Source organism: Acomys russatus, chromosome 6, assembly GCF_903995435.1.
Source record: "Acomys russatus chromosome 6, mAcoRus1.1, whole genome shotgun sequence".
Lineage (NCBI taxonomy): Eukaryota > Metazoa > Chordata > Mammalia > Rodentia > Muridae > Acomys > Acomys russatus.
In genome coordinates, this window is record NC_067142.1 from 86,688,477 (window position 1) to 86,706,719 (window position 18,243).

Sequence of the window (18,243 nt, forward strand, 5' to 3'; positions counted from 1 at the left end):
TTACCAAAATTGTGAGAGTGTACACTGCCGTCTTAAAGTTCCTGAGCCAGCATCTGTGGCCTGGATGACTTGGGGAAGTATTTGTGTCACACCACAGGAGAGAAAAGGTACATATTTTCTGTATATGCAGCAGAATGGCAGCATTTGGCTCCAAACCTAATATCACATTTGGAAATTATACAGAGAAGAAAAAAAAGCAGTCTATGACCTGGAGCAATGCCTTTCTACTCAGCTATGTGAAAAGGAAGGGCACCGTCACTTTTGCATGTGTGCAGCACACTGCATGTGGAGTTATGCGCATGCACATAATTTGCTGCTGCTGACGTTAAAGAAGGCTGAAATCATTCTCCAGGCCATACGTGCGACGACACTGACACCAGGCCAGACACCCCTGAGCATCGTTGGGAAAATACACAGCTCTGCACACAGTCTCCACAAAGGAGGCTTGACAAATAATGGACTTTCCTCTCAACACAGTGGGAGCACCAAGCTGGTCTTACAATGTCCAGCTGAGCTTTGTTACAAAGAAGACCAGAGACTTTATTAGGAAGACAGCAGTTGTCAGCCATGCAGGCAGTTGTCTCAAAGCCAGCAAGAGCTCACTGCAGCATCACAAGCCTGCGCCCAGTTTTCAGTGTGATCTACCTTCTTCTTCACATTTGCCTCATTCTGTTCTTCAATAACACTAAACAAAAACAACTATTTGCTTCTCATTTATGTTTTAATTTCTAATCCAACTCACCTTGTAAAAAAAAGAAGCAATCCTGGGAAGATCATTAATGGAAGGATAGAAGGATGCTTTCTTTTTAATGTAACTTTGTAACATTTTGGGGGGGGGGACAGTTCTCACTCTGTAGCCCAGAATGGCCTGGAACTATGTAGCCCAGGCTAGCCTCAAACTCACAGCAATTCTCCTACCTGAGGCTCCCAAGTGCTAGGATTACAGGGATGAGCCACCATGCTGGGCTCTGAAACCTCTATTTTAAAAGCTAACTCCATGCATCCTATTTGCATTTTCTTTTCCTTAAAAGGCTGTGTTTGAAAGCATAGAGTTGCCCTTTTTTAAGCTAAAAAATGTAGAAGCTCATGGTCTTTTGTTTTTTTAAGGCCTTTCAGTACTGCCACATTTTGGTAAATCACTGCATGGCTCTGCTAGTGTGGTACTGAGTTCTAGGTCACAGTAACAGTCCAGAGTGCTCAGCTGGGGTTGGAGCCATGACGCAGCCTTTCACTAAGTGGTGAATAGTACACTTGGTCTAGTTTAACTAGACATGAGAAAGAGCAAAAGAAAATATTCTCCTGTATACAAAACATATTCTAATAAAGTCTATGCATAAGATTTTACATTAGGTAGGAAAAAAAATTAAAAAGAAAATAGCTTGTACTATTTCCAGTTGACCTGCAGTTCTTAAATATGAAAACGAGACAGGAAAAGTGCTCGCAGTGTGGAGGCTGGCACAGCACATGGCCTCACATGCTGCAGAGTGGGGCAAGGCCATGGCACCGCCACAGAGCCTCACACCTACGAGTGCTGAAGGCCAAATTTGCAAACACGGCTTCCCAGCTGTGCAAGCAAGGTCAACTTGCATGAAAGGCACAGAGTGACATCACGCTGAAGACGTCACAAAACACAGCACAAATCACTGGGGCACAAGGGTCTCAGAAGATCTTGACTATAATAAAGCTGAGAACCACACAGAAATGGGGGTGAGTGAGTGAGGACCTCGGGAGCGTCTGTCTAGAATGCTACCTGTTTCACTGCTGATGGAGACTAGACATGTGGAACAGACAGTCAAAATTCCCCTTAACTAGAGTTGCCTTTCCAGCTGCCTTCCACTTTCAACAGCAGTCTACGGTGTCGGCCACACCCACAGCTGTGAAGACTGGCCGCTGAAAGCAATCCCAAATGAAAGCCTGCTCTGCCATTTCCTACACAGTGCACAAAGGGCTTGAACATGAAGTTATGAAGCTCTGCAGTGCAGTCAGAAAAGTTTACAAGGGACCAGAGGGGAATGGTCTCTTTGGGTCAGAAAAAAAGAAGACGAAAGTAGAGAAATAAACTTGAAATAAACCAACCTCAAACTTTCCTTGAAGGAATGTTGCACTTGGGTTTAGTACTACAGAGAAAGGCTGAGGCACAGAGAAAACACATCTGACATGAAACTACCACTAGTGTGAGTGAACCTTGAGACATGATTGATCACTGAGATCCGCCCACAGACACCATCAAAATGTCTGTGGGTAGCATGTGGGTGATAATAACACATAGTGCTGCAATGGAAATTCTGGTTTTAAAGTCACAATCTCCACAACATTCCTAGCTCTTTCACTAAATAAAATCAAGTCCAAATCAAAAGTATGTTATCCACTTTCTGGAGGGCTACTGACACTAAGGACACACGTTTCTTGTTTCCCTCAGCTCGGCACTGGATGATCTTTCCGTTAACGTGCAGCATCGTGGTGGGGTGCTGAAGAGGACTCTCCTGGGCGCGGCTCCTCGGATGTTGACCAGGACACAACGGCAGTGCTGGGCTAAGAGCCGCCTCCCTCAGGACTCCAGCAGGGCATGCCACCTGCACACTTGCTGTCCCTTGGACTCCTTCATTGCAGTCCAGTGTCTGAGCTCCTCCTCCCCAGAGCTGTTCAGACCTAAGGAAATCCAGCCTATCATCTCCTTTCTTTTCATGCTGCGTTTGTTATACACAGACAGTATCAGAGTCACGTCGGAAAGCTGAAACAAGGCCACTTGGAAAACAAAAGTTTCCTTGTAGATGGGATTTGGCTGCCCTCTGCGGGTGGATGTCTTGCATTTGGACATCTCTTGGCCCATGGAATTCAGCAGTGTTAACTTAACATATGTATCTGAAGGAAGAAAACCAACACACCACAAATATCATTTCAAACAAGCTGACAGTTTTCTCATGATAAATGCCAAGATGAGGTAGTTACACTTTATAAGGATATGGTGTATACCATGCTTGTTGGAAACTCAACTGACTCAGTTTTGATGTAGATGTTTACCAAATACGTGACACGCACAGAGAACGCTAAGTAGGCTGAAAATATTTGAGAAGTAGTGATGGCTTAGCCTCACTATTTCTAGGAATGGAATTTAAAGGTATACCTCATAATCCTTCTGTCCCCTCCCCAACCCTGGCCTCCCCAACCTCCCCTGCCCATCACCACCCTATTTCACTCCACTAAGCAGGACACCATAGCATTAATAGACACTTAGCAAGCTCAATTAGCCACAACACTACAGCATTCCACTGTGTTTTCAGAGTAGGAATAAACAAACAAATAGAATGAAGGCAGATGGTGAAGAGGGAAGGAGGGAGACAAGAATGCAAAGGTGACACTGAAACAGCTTAAGATGAAATGTCAAAAAAATCTCTGCATGGATGTGGTTTCAAACTATATATTGAAAACATTTAAGGGCCCAGATGAAGCCAAATGCCTTGATGGGTCAGTGCTCAGCAAACCAAGTAGAACTTTCTTCTGGTTTCATGCAAGAGTGCATCTAATGTGCTTTTCTGGGGGACAGTAGGGGTAGTTAAATACTATTGGGTTTCCTTCAGGCATAATTTAATGTAAAATTTTAAGAATGATATTTTAATTATTTTCATTACAAACCACTGATATGATATTTAGTGTACAAAGTGAAATGTAACACTTCAAGGCTTTTTTTAAAAATGGGAGATAAATTCTCTCTTTAAAAGACTTTTCAGTTTGTTAGACTCATGCAAATGATCTCAGCATGTTGATCCATCATGTGTACTTCATATCAAAATTTCAATTAATTTCAAAGATAATTGCAATGATCTCATGAGATATCTATTTCTATTATAAATCAAAATACAAAAAATAAAAAATGACGTATTTTAAAAGCTTTGCTCATTTGTTGACATTCTGAGTACCATCATCCATAATCAGAGATAAGGTCTACGTTAGTTTTCTTTAAAATACCACAGATAAAAATGTGCATTGTTTTGGAAACCAACATGGTGGACAGTCTCACTGCTGGCAAGTTTTAGGGCATTTCGTTTTTGCATGAAAAGACAACATCCAATTAGCCTCTACAGGAACTCACCTCGGATTATATAAACCTGTCCACCTATCAAGTGTTTTAGACAACAGAACAGTCCATCTGACAACAGGGGGTGGAAAGCAGTAAAAGAAATAATGACCAGATGTCAATCGTTGGGTGAAAGAGGGTCAAAGGTCAGAATCAAAGAGGAAACACTGTGCACTTGAGTGGAAAAACACAAAACTTTAGCATCTTAATTCAGATAGCAGGGTTGAACAAAGGGTTGTTTTATAAATTTCATGGAATGAAAAAAATAAATTACATTGTTTTAAGAGTGGGACATATTTATAATGGTATCTTCTTGGTCTAAAGCATATTGAACATATAAAATCATGCAAATTATCAGGCTATAAAAGATTGACTACAATCATTATAGGATCACTTTTATTGTGCTACATTTAAATTTTACCCATGCAATGTTTAGTATTTCAAATAGTCTGATTACTTCCAATATAATAAAAAAATTCAGTTATGCAAAATCAATGCAACTATCAGAATACTTGCTCTTGCATATTGCGTCTGTTTCTTGTGGGGAATTTGAGGTTATTTGGGTTACAACAGTTCACAGCTTAGTTCACACCTAAGTATCAGTGAAGGGCTATAACTGTACAGGTTAAGACCTGCTGATACAACTGCCTTGACTTTTACTTTGCAAGAATCTCACACGTCTTTTATGACTGCTTTACCTTTGTATCTTATTTAAACGTTGGCTTTTCCACTCACTAGTGACTTCCTACCTAACACTACTAATCAGCCTGTGGTGAAGATCTAATTCTAAAGCAATGAGAACTGCTGTGGGACACAAAGGACAGACTGCATGTGGTAGGTGCCACCAGCCCCTTTGCTCCTTTTCACCCGCACACCTTGTTCTCTATTCCCTATCACAGGTTCATTCCGTGCGGCTAACTTCTGGCACACTCCATTAAGTATTTGTCAGAAGTCACTGAAGCACCAGCTACAGCAGGAGGAAAAAGCCGACAGCTCATACCCAGTGTGACCCGAGGCTCTGCTTCCTGGTGCAGTGTGACACTGTCTTTGCATCTGTGTCTTATGGCCAAGGAGCAACATCTCTGGTTGTAATGCCCTCATGAGGTCACCTGTCTCCAACTGCAAATCTTACTCAGCTTCTCTCCAGCCTTGCACAGAGAGTCAGTGTATATGGACGAGGACCACCAAGTCAGATCCTCCAGCCCTCAGTGCACAGTGAGTGTGTGAGGATGGGGACCACCAAGTCAGACCCTCCAGCCCTCAGTGCACAGTGAGTGTGTGAGGATGGGGACCACCAAGTCAGACCCTCCAGCCCCCAGTGCACAGTGAGTGTGTGAGGATGAAGATGGGGACCACCAAGTCAGACCCTCCAGCCCCCAGTGCACAGTGAGTGTGTGAGGATGGGGACCACCAAGTCAGACCCTCCAGCCCCCAGTGCACAGTGAGTGTGTGAGGATGAAGATGGGGACCACCAAGTCAGACCCTCCAGCCCTCAGTGCACAGTGAGTGTGTGAGGATGGGGACCACCAAGTCAGACCCTCCAGCCCTCAGTGCACAGTGAGTGTGTGAGGATGGGGACCACCAAGTCAGACCCTCCAGCCCCCAGTGCACAGTGAGTGTGTGAGGATGAGGATGGGGACCACCAAGTCAGACCCTCCAGCCCCCAGTGCACAGTGTGTGTGAGGATGAGGATGGGGACCACCAAGTCAGAGCCTCCAGCCCCCAGTGCACAGTGAGTGTGTGAGGATGAGGATGGGGACCACCAAGTCAGACCCTCCAGCCCCCAGTGCACAGTGAGTGTGTGAGGATGAGGATGGGGACCACCAAGTCAGACCCTCCAGCCCCCAGTGCACAGTGAGTGTGTGAGGATGAGGATGGGGACCACCAAGTCAGACCCTCCAGCCCTCAGTGCACAGTGAGTGTGTGAGGATGGGGACCACCAAGTCAGACCCTCCAGCCTGTTATTCTCGGAATCTTATTCACACAGGTCAGTTTTCTCTGTGAAATGGGAAAGCAGATGGTACTAATTGTCCGTTTATGCAATTTTATCAGATCTGATTCTTACATTTACCCTGAAAGAGACATGACCTTAGCTTTACCTATTAAGAAACAGATTCATGGCGTCAGGCTGTTTGTCTATGGACATTATACTTTTTCTTTTTACATTAAAAAACACCTCATTGGGCTGGAGAGATGGCTCAGAGGTTAAGGGCACTGACTACTCCTCCAGAGGTCCTGAGTTCAATTCCCAGTAACCACATGGTGACTCATAACCATCTATAATGTGATCTGATCCCCTCTTCTGGCCTGCAGGTGTACACTCAGCCAGAGCACTGTATACATAATAAATAAATAAATCTTTTAAAAAACCCTCATTATTTTCTGTGTATGGGTATTTTGCCTACATGTATGTCTGTACATCTAGTGTACACAGAGGCCATAAAAAGGCATTGGGATCCCTGGAACTAGAGTTCTAGAAGGTTGTGAACTACCTTTAGGGTCTGGGACCTGAACCTGGGCTCTCTGGAGAACACACGGGGCTCCTAACTGCTCAGCTGTCTCTCTAGCCTTGCCTCTCAGATGCCTCAGTTTAGGGACAGATGCTTTCTGTACATATGACAAGCTTCCCAGCATTCCTAACCTTTTATATTCACACGCTTTTATGTTACATGACTTTTCAAGGCATGTAAGAACAAAGTTAGCACAAATGACAGAAGAAGCTCCCCTCATCTAGGCACCTGAGTAAGGAAGTCTATGGAAAATCTGCAAACACATTTAAGCTATTAATCACTTACAATTTCCTTTCACAGCTTTAGTCAAGGGCATGAACAAATTTAATTGGTAGGAATAGCGAGGATTTGCTCGGCTCTCCGTTTAGAGCTGGCTCACAGACACCAGAAGTTCTGGAGTAGGGTAGGGGCAGTTTCTCTGCTTCCCCCAAACTTACTGTCATCTTCACCACACAGACAGGGCCGGGGAGAGCAGAAAGAGACAAGTGCCCTCGCCTCCCCTCCCCTGTCCCTCCTGCTCCAGGTCACCGAGGGCAAGCACTGTCCTGATTTTGTTTGTCCCGAGAAGGAAAGGGCTTGCTGACTGTGTGAGGTGGTGGATCCTTTTCTGTTTTTTGTTTTCTGTGCGGGGGTCATGTTTTTCTTTGTTGTGGTGCTGGTGCTGAAACCCAGGGACTGTACATGTGCTACTCAGTTACATCCTTAACTGCTACTTTCAAAGGAGAAGAAAATGCGAGGAGATACTGTCCTCATGAGGTGTTGAGGATAAAAGAAGGGAATACAGAGTAGTTACATAGTTCAGAGAATTAAACACAACATCACTCCTCAGCTAACAAAAGCTATACACTTTTCTGTTAATACTGTGAATAGTAGTTACTTTAAAAAAAAAACCCTGGGCCTTCTTCTGGCATTAAAAGACAGTAGCTATGACAGGGATAACTTATTCTGTAGACACCATGAAAAATTAAAATTCCTGTTACCATACAATTAATATTTTGATTTTCATATTTTATACTTCCCAAATGACTGGATATAGAAAACATGAAACAGATTGGTTGATGATTCAGCATTTCACTGTGATTGGTTAAGACTAAAATGATGCAAGTTCCCTAAGTGCAGAAAACACTAGGATAAAAATAATTCTTTTTCACTCACTGGGTGGTCTGTTTGCTGCCAGGTTTTTGAAGTGGCTGCCTTTGATCACTTCTGCTGATAGTCTTCCAGTGGTGGCATTGTAAAGGAGCCCAATGAGGATTTCTGGAACAGAGCCATGTTCAAGAGACTGGCAGGAGGATGTGCTTTCACCACAGGATGCCTCTGACACGCTCACCTGGGAGTCACAGCCCTGGAAAGCAAATGTGAAATCGTTGTAGCATTTTACAAAACAGATTATAAAACGCATTGTTGGTTGGCTGTGGTGGGGCACAGCTTCACTTCCAGCACTCAGGAGGCAGAGGCAGGTGGACTTCTTAGGTCTACGCAGTAAGTCGCAGGCCAGACAGAGCTACAGATGAGGCCCTGTCTCGAGTACTATTACCACCAATGACTGCAACAAACAAAAGAAAGAAAATGGTAATGCTGTGGCACTGGCATCACATTACGAGGAAGACGTAGGTGGAGGTGCACACCACACTCCTAACACTCAGTTAACAGCAGGCTGTAGGCATTTCAGTTAACTAATAGATGAAGCAACGTCCATATTCCTGCACATTTGCAGACATCAGAGACACTTGTTTTAAAACTCATCTATTGATTGATCGTGTGTGTGTGTGTGTGTGTGTGTGTGTGTGTGTGTGTGAGTGTGTGCGCGCGCGCGCGCGCGCGCGCACATACACACAAATGCATATGGCCAATGTGTATGTGAAAGTTAAAGGACAGCTAGGAGGGCTGGTCTCTCCTTTCAACACGTGGGTCCCAGGAGTTGAACTCATCTCTCCCACAGAGACATCTCAGCAGTCAGACAAACTCATCAGCTCACTCATGGTAACGAGGTGTTTTCTGAAGAATTATCAAGCTCAGAACACGGTGTGAACTTAGATTTATTTACATTAATCATCTCAGCTATACTCTTAAAGACAAGGATTGGAACATAAACAAGACTACCTGCCATTTTTTATGGCAATATCTAAAACAGAGAGGCAGAAAAACAAAAGAGGGAAGTTTATTATGCATACAATAACCAAAGAAAACTGAGGTGGCTGTATGTGCCAGCTCCCTTGAAGACAAGGCCACCATCAGAGGTGAGGAGGTGCACTTAATGATGAAGCATTCAGTTTCTAAGAAAACAGAAAAAGTCCAAATTTGTATTCACTTTATACTGTGGATTAAGACACAGAAAGCAGAGACCCCCACAACTTTAAGGACAAACAGACACTCGCCAGTGACACAGCAGTGACTGGGTAGACCAGCAGTGGGGGATGGGGGAAACTGACACATCACAGCCAGTGAGGTCAAACTACAGACACAGAGCAACACCCCACCCCTACAGTAGTGAGGCAAGTGACAACCAGGTTCAAGCAAGGAAAAGCACAAACTAGAGAGAAACAGAAGACCTACAATATATCTGAATACACTTCTACGTAATTCTTGAGAAACTAAATAGTAATGAGAATAAGATAATAAATTAAGATTGAAAAGACTAACAAAAATGGATCAATTTCTGGAAAGTCCAATAAGAAACCAAGAGACAGTGAGCACATTGCACATTCCACAGATCGCAAACACCTAAGAGGCAGCACTAACATCTCCCAACAGATCTGAACTATGGATGAAATGAACACGCTCTTGGACGGCAGCTGACAGAAGACACACGAGAGGAAACAGAGTATCCCAACCATCTTACTTAAGATTGGACTTGTAATTAAAAACTTAAAAAATAAAGACACTAAACAAGACATTTTGGCTCCACAGCTTCCCTGCGAGTTAGAACAGGTGATAATCCTCTTCCTCAAACATTCTCAGACAATAAAGAGGAAATAGTCCTGAGAGCCACCGTGCTAACAATGTAACAGACCTTTAGATTAGAGTTGGGGCTTAGGAAAAGACACACAAAGTACAAGATCTCAGGATTCACTCATTTGTGAATCTAGATTTAAAATTCATAAATAAACTTAGCAAACCAAATCCATCAACACACAACACCACACTTCTGAAAAATATTTGCAAGGAGGGGGCAGGATGGAGCTTTAGCACACACAGGGCACTGTGTCCATTCCCCTGCAGTACATACACTGAGAGTGCGGGCACACATGTGAACTGAGAGTGCGGGCACACACGTGAACTGAGAGTGTGGGCACACACGTGAACTGAGTGGGGGCACACACGTGAACTGAGAGTGGGGCACACATGCGAACTGAGAGAGGGGCACACATGCAAACTGAGTGTGGGGGCACACACGCGAACTGAGTGTGGGGGCACACACGTGAACTGAGTGTAGGGGCACACACGTGAACTGAGTGGGGGCACACACGTGAACTGAGAGCGGGGCACACACGCGAACTGAGTGGGGGCACACACGTGAACTGAATGGGGGCACACACGCGAACTGAGAGAGGGGCACACACGCGAACTGAGTGTGGGGGCACACACGTGAACTGAGTGTGGGGCACACACGTGAACTGAATGTGGGGGCACACACATGAACTCAGAGTGGGGGGCACACACGTGAACTGAATGTGGGGGCACACACGTGAACTGAGTGTGGGGGCACACACGTGAACTGAGTGTGGGGGCACACACGTGAACTGAGAGTGGGGGGCACACACGTGAACTGAGAGTGGGGGGCACACACGTGAACTGAGAGTGTGGGCACACACGTGAACTGAGTGTGGGGGCACACACGTGAACTGAGAGTGTGGGCACACACATGAACTGAGAGTGTGGGCACACACGTGAACTGAGAGTGGGGCACACACACGAACTGAGTGTGGGGGCACACACGTGAATTGAGTGTGGGGCACACAGGTGAATTGAGAGTGCGGGCACACACATGAACTGAGAGTGGGGGCACACACGTGAACTGAATGTGGGGGCACACACGTGAACTGAATGTGGGGGCACACACGTGAACTGAGTGTGGGGGCACACACGTGAACTGAATGTGGGGGCACACATGTGAACTGAGAGTGCGGGCACACACGTGAACTGAGTGTGGGGGCACACACATGAACTGAGAGTGTGGGCACACACGTGAACTGAGAGTGGGGGCACACACGTGAACTGAGTTTGGGGGCACACACGTGAACTGGGAGTGGGGGCACACACCTGTAGTCTCGGCATTCAAGAGGTAGAGGCATGAAGCTGAGAAAAGGTCAAGGCCACCTTTGTTTAAACAGTGAGCTCCAGGCCATCCTGGCACACACGAGACCCTGTCTCAAAAACTTTTATAACTTGCTTCCCCTTTTAAACTGTCAACCATTCCTACTTTCTGTCACCACTGTGGTAAAAATCACAGCCAGTGAAGGTCCTAGCCTTAACAAGCAACAATAAAGTAAATTAAAGCCATCATAATTTAGAAGAGGAATGGCTAAACTTGTCCAATATATAATCATATACAAAGGAAATTTGAACAAATTCACAGAAAAACTGCACTTGCACAAAACGTAAAAATTGAAAATATTCACATTGCAAATATATCAGCAACACACCTGAAAATGAAACTTCTATAAAAAAAGGAGCATTTACAGACCTGGGCATGGCGACTCATCCTGCATCCCAGCACTGCACAGGAAGCTTGGCCTACACAGTGAGTTCTGTGCTAACCACGGCTACACTGTGAGATCTTGTCTCAGACAAAAGAAAACAGGCAAAAGCATTTACCACAGCACAGAACATAAAACATCTAGAATGAACACGTGCTGAACTGCGAGGTATCTAAAGAAACAGGAGCATTGCGGAGACAGTGACGCGTGCTGTGCCAGGTGAGCGTGTCAGAGGGCTGCCGTGCAGCATTCTCCCTGCACCATCTATAGATTAAGTGTAACTCCAACACAAATCTCAACATTTTCTTGGCTTCACCAGCAACCAGGGGAATGGAGGTTCAAACAATAAACCGATGGACTAAGGAATACCTAGTGTGGTGTGGACACAGAGAAGGGGGCTATGCTCTTCCTCTGCTGGCAGGGTAAGCAGATACTACTTTAAATATGTCAAAGATACATACCCCATGGCTTTGCAATCTCTCTCTCTCTCTCTCTCTCTCTCTCTCTCTCTCACACACACACACACACACACACACACCTCCACTGGAGATGTATAATGTGCCAATAAGAGACAGAAAAGAGTAATGCCAAGGAGGCACTCCTTACCTCAGACCCAAGTGGCAGAACAGACATCATTTCACACCCAACCATGCAACTTGGAGGACAACCAGCCAACTGGACAGTGCTCCAGAGCGTGCCAGGTGGTGAGGCAGCGAAGAAAAGCCAGGAAGTGATTATAAACACGTAAACTGTGGTTAACTCTAGAGAGGTGTGATGGGCATTCCCAACAATGGCTTTGTTCATATTTTACCTGTATATACTTGTGAAAAAATGGCATCATTTCTGTTTTTTACCTTTTTCAAAGTGTACTGGACTTTCATAAGCAAAAAGGCTTTAGAAAAATTACTTGATGTAAGGAAAAAGATAAACCTACATACACAACCGTAAAATAAACATTCAGAGTTTTATTTGAAGATTCCCAAAGAAATCCCATGAGTTAGAAGAACAGAAATAGAGAAATAATGAATGAGTGAGAAGATGAAAGAAAAGAAGACAGGAAGGGAGGGAGTTGAAAAGAGATGGAGAGAGAAGGAAAAGAGGAAAGCTACTTCATATAACGACATAATTATTAAAGAATTTTTAGTGCCAGAGAGATGGCTCAGTAGACAGGGGCTCCTTGGTGGGAATTCAGTGACCTGAGTTTGAGTCATGCATCCTAGAAGGTAGCAGGAGGAAATGACTTATGATAGTTGTCCACTGATGACCAAACGTGCACTGCAGCATGGCCACACATAGTTGTATACACGCACACATACACAGCTGTATACATGCGCGCGCGTGTGCGCGCAAACACACACACACTTAATTTTTCAACTTTATAATTTTTTTTTGTTTTAGATAAATCTTCAAATTTAAATCTACTCTTAGCAAGAACATCGTGATGGGCAGATCAGGGACCAGGGGGGTCTGATCAAACTATTGCACTAACCAAGGACAATACAACAGTAAACATCAAACCCCTACTCTGATCTACCCAACGGACAGGACATTCTCCACAGTTATGTGGAAAGTGGAGACTGACTCTCGCATGAACTCTGGTGATCCATATGTGACCACTTCCCCTTGGTGGGGAGGCCTGGTGTCACTCAAAGAAAGAATAAGCAGGCTACCAAGATGAGACTTGATAGCCTATGACCATATAGTGGGGGAGGAGGTCCCCCTTGGTCATAGACCTAGTGGAGGGGAATAGGGTGAAAACGGGAGGGAGGGAGGAATAGGAGGATACAAGTGATAGGATAACAATTTAGTTGTAATCTGAATAAATTAATAAAATTAAAATTAAAATAAAAAAAAACATGCCTGTGTGAGGCAGAAAAAAAATCTACTCTTGGCTAAGTAGGTAATAAAAAAGAATGAACACAAATCTGAGCTAATTGGTCTAGCCTTCCGGAAGATAAAATGTCATTTTCAAATATACATCTAAATCACAGAGTAGGAGCCATAAGGAATATGTATTTTACATTCCTAAATAATGGATAAAACCTCACATCGTTTGGTTTGTTTTCCTGACAGTTGGAGAAGAAAATACAATTTTAGTTTTCAATCAGGCTATGTTCTCACTGCTGAAAATGGTGTCAGAAACATGCTTGAGCACACCTGTTGAGCTTGTGATACTCAGCTATTACACCAGCAGTCTGTTAGAACAAAATGTGACCCTGTAGCTGCCTGTCAGTCCGGCCACACTCACCAGGAACGCTCTTGACGGGGACAAACACCTCTCTGGCCATGCTAGTGCTGTGAAAATTCTTCCTGCTGAGCCCAGCAGGAAGTGTTGGGACCCTTTGGTGGTCACATTCTATCAGAGTCAGCCCTGCTGTAACAGAGCATCACTTAAATCCCAGAGTTCATGTGCATCCCACCCTAGAGAAAGTAGCACGTCCATGGCCTCGCAGGTGTCTGTCTGAGAACGTGACCGTGGAGAGGCCGCAGAGTGATGGCTGGCGCAGACTGCACACCGCTGCTCCTCCTCCACCCTGTCATTGGCACTCTCTGCAGACCCTGTCATAAGTTTAGAACAGGGCTTGTCTAAGTGCCAGTAACTGCAGGTGACTAACCCAGAGCCAGAGAAATGAAATGAATGGTACCACAGGCTCCCAAAAGCCAAACATCCTCCATCTTGCTTAAGACTTTATTTTAATATTTCCTTCTCTTCATGAAGTCTTTTTGTCAGAGGGTGAAGGATCATTATCAGTTCTGTGAAGAGAGGAAAAAAAAAATCTCGAAATTTCCAGACAGATGAGTGAACTCTGTAGAGTGTTAATCTCATCCAGAATCAACGCCACCAATGGTACCTAGGTTTGCATCAAGTAAGCACCGGGAACAGCCGTTCACGAACAACACAGTTCCCACAGAGCGAACATTCCAGACTCTAAGTGGAACACTGACTCTAAGGAGACTCCACCTTACTTGTAACTGCTTACACTCAAAATCCTAAACTTGAAACTGAACTGTATAATAATTACTGTAAATCTGAACAATCTCTATTGAATTTATTCTCACTGTGGCTGGAAGACAGCATTCAGATTCTAATTTTATTTATATATGAAAATTTTTCATTACACTGAAAATGGGTGATGGGAGCACAGAGGGCACTGGCAAGTGAGACAAGGGTGTCGCCTGTGACAGCCAGACAAGGGTGTCGCCTGTGACAGCCAGACAAGGGTGTTGCCTGTGACAGCCAGAGGTGACCTCAGGAGAGACAGTGAGCGGCTGGGCCGGATCTGCTAGAAAGAATGTACTGAAAGCCAGTGTGCCTACAACTGCACCATGTCCTGAAAATTCATGTTTTAAGTGACCCAGTGCATAGACTCCAGGAATTCAGCTGGGCAAGGGAACTTACTGGCTCAGGCAGTACAATGTGTATAGAGGCGCTCCAGGCAGCCACTGGCCTAGGCTCTTACCTCTGTCAGAGCCGTCACAGGACCGCTTCCCTTCCTCTCTTCCTCAGGCTTGCCCCTACACTTGATTTCGTTTGCAGCTACTCTCCCTATTGTCTGCCAGCTGGTTTCTGGCAGATCTGTGAGTTGTGAGAAAGTCAACAGCTTTTGGAGGGATTGAGATCGCAGAGCTGGACAGTCAAGCCCAGGAAGTTACTTCAAGGATTTGGAAGAAAGCTTATGTTATGGGTTGATCATGGTCCCCTTTCCAAATTTATGCAGGAGTTTAACTGCCAATGTCATAAAGGAATGGTATAGAGGTGCTTACAGTGGGTCCTCTGGGTAAAACTCTTAAGACAGAATCCTAGTGGCTTTGTAAGGAGAGGAAAAAGACACCCCCTAAGCCCCACAACACACAAAATTGTATCATGATGCACTGCTCCAAGAGAGACTCTTGCAGAGCCTGGCCCATACTGATGGGTTCTTCAGCCTCCAAAACTATGAGCTAAATACAGCTCTTTTCTGTACATTAGTACAGTCTTGGGTGTTGTATTACAATAACAAAAACTGAACCAATGCAGTTGCAGGTTGGTACCTTAAATAAAATCTGGATGCTATGGCAATAAGACAAAGATATGGTTGACTACTAAAGCCTGTTCAACTGAGCTCTGCTACCCTCTCACTTTTGTGGGGTCCGTTACCATGCTCTGAGGAGGGTGATGCCCCAGTTGTGATGACCCCCGTCAGGTTTCTTGCTGGGCTTCCTTACGACAGCCAAGCAAGAAGAAAGATGGAATAGATCTTGGTGGCCCAGGGCTGTCACCACAGCTTCTAGGAGGCTGAGGCAGGAGGATGGCAAGTTCAAAGTCTGCCTCAGTTTGAGTGATGCCGAGCCTTGCCTTGGAGCTCTAGACATGGTGCAGCAGAGTTAATCATACAAGATTCCTGTCACTAGCAGCTTTAGCACATTCAAGAACTAAGATTTTTGCTATAAGGTTAGGGTACTAGACTTGACTTCCTGGTCCAGCAAATTCCTGAAAAACAAAAAATCTTCCTTTCTGAGACTTGCAACACGGGCCGAGCTGCTAAATTAGTATAGCAAGTCCTCTACAAGTGACCTCGGGATACAGTGGAGGGTGAGCTTATTTGAACTGGCCACTGGACTTCTACAGTGAGCTACAGTTGGTTATTCCTATACAGCTTGTATTATTTTAAAAATAATTTTAGAAAGATATAATAGTGTGTGTGTGTGTGCGTGTGTGTGTGCATGTGTGTGTGTGTGCATGTGTCTGTCTATATGAATTGTGGGTGTCTTAAGCTGGAGCTACAAGTGTTTGTGAACCACCTGTCATGGTTGCAGGGAGCCAAACTTGGGTTCCCTGTAATAGCAGTCTGTGCTGTTAGCTGCTAAGTCACATCTCTGGCCTCCAGGTTGGTGTATTCTAAATGCAGAGAATGTTTCTATTAATGAGTATCTTACATGAGATTACCCGAATCTGTGCTATATGCATGGTTTGATTATTAGAAAGAGAGTTTAAACGGCAACTAGACCATGGTGCCTTAAACACTTCCAAACATCGTTTATATTTTGGATGGTACTGTTACCCATAACTTTACTTCCTGGACTCTACTGGATTTTATTTTTAAGATATGAGACCTTAGTTATTTAAAATGGAAGATGCAGGCAATATGGGATGTGAGTGAGTAAGAGGAGAAGCAGCACCATGTAAGATAAACAAGGTGGGAGGCAGGTTTCTGAGCCTGCCCACTGTACACTGCACACTGGGAGGCTAGTGAGTCACTAGCTTTGGTTACCTGCAAGGCGTGGAGCCACTGCTTTGTCCTTACACTACTTGCCAACAAATTAGACAGCAGCAAAATATCTGTTGTGTCACAGACTGAATACTGCCTTTTCCACCATGAATAGACATTTTCCTGCCATTTACCTAATTAACAAATATTCAGAGGTGGCAGAATAAGGTGTTGAAGTTATTATTTGTAATCCACCAATGCCAATCAGAATTTCCTCTAAATTTCACAATGAAAAGCAAAGAAGTGGGCAGGGATGAGTATCAGTGGCGCAGTGACACTGAGGTGCACTATCACAGTTGTGTAAGGGCAGGCTCCCAGGCATGGGGTCTGGAGACTGGGCACTTGTGCAAGCTCTAAAACTCTGCCTGGATCACCTTGGTATGTTGTAAAATTTTTCTAAGGTTCAACTTACTCATCTGTAAATGGAAGGTAGCATAGTACTTTCTGTAAGTTTTCTTCTAAATTCTTTTTGTTTAGACCAAGCCTATTATTTTCAGTGTTTACTATAAGTAAATAGAATAAGGTAATGTTTATTTTAGTAAATATGTTTTACATAGTTGTGTTATAAATCATATCTCATTTGACATAAAAGGATTCTATGCTTCAAAAATGCCCCATCACAGGATCTAAGAAGCATCTTGTTTCTGAATGGTCAAATGACCAAAATTCAAATATTCTAAGATTGTGCTGCCCCCTGTTGATCCAGTCTCCTTAAAATACTTCTGAAAGGGAAATTTTTTTGTTTCTTAGTATTATAGGTAAGTAATCTCTTAGATGGTCATAATAAAAAATGTAGATGGAAAAATATTGACTGCAGCTCTAAATAGAGCAGGGGATACTCCACTACAGTGAACGCCCTCAGCAGGCTGGTGAGCGCGCAGGAGCACCAGCCCTGGCCACCCTCTTCCACAGAAGCCTGAGGTTGCTGTTTAAAGTAATGCTGACACCTGCTGGAAGACTCAACGTAGGGTTTTACTAGACTCTCCCTTTAGTCTTTAGGCTAAAGTCTGCAGTGATCAATTCTCAGCTCTTCCACTGAACTGACAGCAGCATCTGGATCCTGAGCTTCCCACACAAGAAAAACATTCGTAATTTGGGTGTCTCAAAGTGATAAAAACTGTACTGTCCATGCATTAGCTCTCAAGTCTTGAGTATCTTCTTTTAGTCTCACATAATTGACCAAACAGAGGTGGGAAAATTTTCTCTAAGAATTATTTTTGAAAAACAAACACACCAGCACTTGGGAGGCAGAGGCAGGCAGACCTCTGTGAGTTGGAGGCCAGCCTGGTCTACAGAGCGAATTCAAGGACAGCAAATGAGCACGAACTTTTTCAGCAATCTGCGCTAACCAGAAACTAGCAGTCTGAGAACTGTTTTCATGAGGAAAACAACTGATTACCATAAGAACAATAAGCTTCACAGAATTAAAAATTGGTCCCCTAGTTTACTATCTTAAAAAGTGGGACCCCCCCCCCGCCAAGCTGGGAACTGTGTGGTCACAGCTGGAAAAGGGCTGGGTACAACTTCTGGAACTACTTAATGCTGTAGCTGAGGGGGCAGTTCCAACTGAAGCTAATAGGAGGCTCATGAAAATGGGAGGAAAATCTGTGGAATGAGATATTTTAACAAGCCCTAAACATTTCAACACCTTCTCAGGAATCCAGAGGTCTATGTACACAGGTAAGGTTGTGCACATGCCCAGGAAAGAC

General features: G+C 44.3%; 1 protein-coding gene across 3 annotated transcripts in view; it reads right to left on the reverse strand.

The window, feature by feature from the left end:
- Positions 1–2,188: 2,188 nt before the first annotated feature.
- The window catches only part of Syt14 (synaptotagmin 14), a 135,101-nt gene continuing 119,046 nt past the window's right edge, over positions 2,189–18,243 (reverse strand). For 2 of the 3 annotated variants that reach the window (XM_051148162.1, XM_051148160.1), the window contains 3 exons: positions 7,741–7,930; positions 4,091–4,147; positions 2,189–2,862 (listed from right to left, as the gene is read on the reverse strand). In XM_051148162.1, the coding sequence (XP_051004119.1) occupies positions 2,549–2,862; positions 4,091–4,147; positions 7,741–7,930 (561 nt within the window). In that variant the 3' untranslated portion in view covers positions 2,189–2,548. The remainder of the gene's footprint in view (positions 2,863–4,090; positions 4,148–7,740; positions 7,931–18,243) is intronic. The other variant, XM_051148161.1, reaches the window with a different exon arrangement.